Source organism: Triticum aestivum, chromosome 7D (assembly GCF_018294505.1).
Source record: "Triticum aestivum cultivar Chinese Spring chromosome 7D, IWGSC CS RefSeq v2.1, whole genome shotgun sequence".
Taxonomy (NCBI): domain Eukaryota; kingdom Viridiplantae; phylum Streptophyta; class Magnoliopsida; order Poales; family Poaceae; genus Triticum; species Triticum aestivum.
In genome coordinates this window covers 43,211,393-43,214,357 of record NC_057814.1, presented here as the reverse complement: position 1 = coordinate 43,214,357, position 2,965 = coordinate 43,211,393, and the positions used below count along the sequence as shown (strand labels likewise).

Genomic DNA, 2,965 nt, shown 5'->3' with positions numbered 1-2,965 from the left:
GTCCCGGTTAGCCACGAGAACCGGGACTAAAGCCTTTAGTCGCGGTTCGTAAGAGCCGCGACTAAAGGGGGGGGGGTCTTTAGTCGCGCATATTTAGTCCCGGTTGCACAGCCGGGACTAAAGGCCTTTGCGAACCGGGATTAAAGAGCTTTTTTCTACCAGTGATGTACTGACAGGTTCCACACACAGAGAGAGGGAGAGGGACGCACCGTGTTGACCTTGCCGCAGCTGACGAGCTGGAGGTGTAGGAGACGAGGCCCCGTGTTGACCGCACCGCCGCCGGATCCAGCACCGTAGAAGCCCAGCACAACACTAACTGCTGAAGGTGGTTCTGAGAAATCGCCAATTTGATATTCATTTGACAATTAATAAATAAAAACTTGGAAGCTAACTCGTGTGTGTTTCACATGAAAAACTGAACAACTTTGACTTGATTATCTTTTGCACCATTTGCTGTTGATGATTTGGGATTGCATTAATTGCACTTAGCCCCTTGTTGTTAAACATCATGTTCAAGCGGATGACTTTTGCATGTGTAAATTCAAGTAAATAAAATAATGTACATAACTGTTCAACAAAAATTACAAAGCTCATTGCACCAAGTGAGTATAAAGCCCTTGATTATATTATAAAAGTAGTGCTTACTCCCTGGCACATATGAACCTTGAAATAAACAAAAATCTAGTTGTATCAAAGATAGATGAAGATAGTTAGACATGTGGCAGTGGATAGATTTCTCAAAGAATCAACCATCTAGCACACTAACCCTGGTAAACTACACGTAAAAGATAAAAATAAATCGAGAAAACGCAAAAGGCCTTTGCGTTTCATTGCATTGAAAAGATGGGAAAAGTTACAGTCCTCCTAGGAGGTTAATTAGTTTTACATTACATCATACACCTCAGTGAACATTCCAGGATCGGGGCAGAACAATCCGCAGGCCTAGTGCCCCTGCCTTAGCCCAACATCGGATCTCATCCATGATCTTGTCGAGGAGCCCAGCGATGGAAGGCATCGCGTTGTCGAAGACGCATTCACCGGTTTGATAATTTAGCCGGACATAGTGCATATCACTGACTTGATGTCACCGGCGATATTCTTGGCATCTGCTGCAATACCAGCCAATCCTCTCCTTGCTAACCCAACACAATAGAGCCCATTTTCACCTTTCCAATGATTCGGATATTCTTTGATAGGCAGTCCATTTTCATTTAACATCCTCTCACCATTCTGGGATAAAAAATAACATAGAGCTTGTTAGCAGATTTAACCATTGTTGCACAAAGAAAACAAACTCACACATATTCAAATGTCGATGTTGTTACCGTGAGCCATATATTTGTTGTGCTTTTGTATCCAGTTGCAAACACAATCGCATCAAATGATATTTCTTTACTGCACTGAAATTCAACTATATCGCCCATGATCTTACTAATGCTCCCATGTACCTGTAGGAGATGGATAGAATATTGATAACTTGGCATATGAAGACAACATCTGCTATGAAATTTATGTCATGTCAAGGATATACTTACTTTGATGATACCTTTTTTGATTAACCCAACAGTGCCAACATCAATAACAGCAGATCGGCCGGTTTTTGACTTGAGGATCATTGGACCCATTTTTGGCCTTCGGATGCCATGCTTCGATAGGTCTCCAAATTTTAAATTCGCAGCCATCACAATGAGGTTATCCACTAGATTCAGTGGAAGATGGCGAGCAAGTGTCATCCCCAACCTAATTAATTCCTTTGTCATAATGTGAATCTGCAACCATAAAACATGTCACATCTCTTTTGAAGTCTGCACGATAAAATAAAATTTCATAGAACCATCTTCTTTCAAGAGTTATTTTTCGGTCTTGTAGTTCGTCTAATTGTTTAGTTGTTTCTGCATGTTATAAAATAGTCTATCGCTCTATACTATGAAATACTTTCTGGTAGTAATAACTCTGTAAAATTGCATCCCTTCTAGTGGTGACTATAATAAGAAATTGCCCTCGACCCGCTGAAAATATATAGTGCCCATAGGGTGGGTGTGGGTAATCCCCTAGTGTTTCCAGGTCAAAATAATAATAAAAATAATATACAGTGCCTGTGCATACCGGGCTTCGTATAACAATTGAAGTATTGGCACCATGGGCCGCAAGGTCATAAGCAATTTCCATTCCAGAGTTGCCAGATCCAATGACCAATACGTTCATGCCAGAGTAGCTCTTGCCTGACTTGTAGCTTGAGGAGTGGACGACATCACCAGGAAAACTTTGCAGTCCGGGGATCATTGGAATATTCTCTGCACTATTCTCACCACTGGCCACCACAAGAAACTTTGCTGAGAACCTGACTATTGTGCTCTTTGCCATGTCATGTGCCACGATGGACCAACATTGTTGGTCATTGTCATATGTGGATGACTCCACACTAGTGAGATACTTGGGTTGAATATTGAAACGCTCGACATAGTCATCCAAGTATTTCACAAACAAGGTTTTTGGTATGTATGTTGGTGCATCTACTGGGTATGACATGTGTGGCAACTCACAGAACTCCTTTGCAAGATGCAGCTTGAGCCGATTGTAGGCGTGGTTGCGCCAAAGTGACGCGCTGCAACTTTCGCGCTCGACAATGACATAGGGAATTGAGAATTGACTAAGGCATGCTGCTGTTGCAAGGCCGGCTGGCCCAGCGCCAACAATCAACACTACAACATTCTCCATTTCAAAGAGAAGAGTTGACAAAGTTGTGGGTTGGGTGCAATGGTAGGCTGGAGTGTTTGCTTGTTTGCTCGATGAATCTTTGGATGCATATGTGGGCATATATATACTGGTATGTTTCTTGTGTCAATCTAGATTGAGGAATGAAAAAGGTAAAGATTTATTGACGCCTTATCCTGGTGTGTACTAGTATTCCATCTAAATATTGAACCGTTGGTGTGAAAGCATGTCCTGATACATTATAGGGGAT

The 2,965-nt window shown here is 42.1% G+C and overlaps 1 protein-coding gene across 1 annotated transcript; it reads right to left on the bottom strand.

The window, feature by feature from the left end:
- Window positions 1–1,050: 1,050 nt before the first annotated feature.
- Window positions 1,051–2,718, bottom strand: LOC123164093 (probable indole-3-pyruvate monooxygenase YUCCA10). The gene is made up of 4 exons (XM_044581506.1): window positions 2,107–2,718; window positions 1,536–1,769; window positions 1,326–1,448; window positions 1,051–1,230 (listed from the first exon to the last, which is right to left on the bottom strand). Exons 1-4 carry the CDS (start codon window positions 2,716–2,718, stop codon window positions 1,051–1,053), a joined length of 1,149 nt encoding a protein of 382 aa, XP_044437441.1.
- Between the last annotated feature and the right edge of the window lie 247 nt (window positions 2,719–2,965).

Bases quoted from the DNA above. Each gene is read 5' to 3' on its own strand.
- LOC123164093 (XM_044581506.1), bottom strand. From the start codon at position 2,718: ATGGAGAATGTTGTAGTGTTGATTGTTGGCGCTGGGCCAGCCGGCCTT. The intron at 1,770-2,106 runs GTATGCACAGGC...TTATGGTTGCAG, and splicing joins CAATTGTTATACGAAGCCCG to ATTCACATTATGACAAAGGA. The intron at 1,449-1,535 runs GTAAGTATATCC...CATCTCCTACAG, and splicing joins TCAAAAAAGGTATCATCAAA to GTACATGGGAGCATTAGTAA.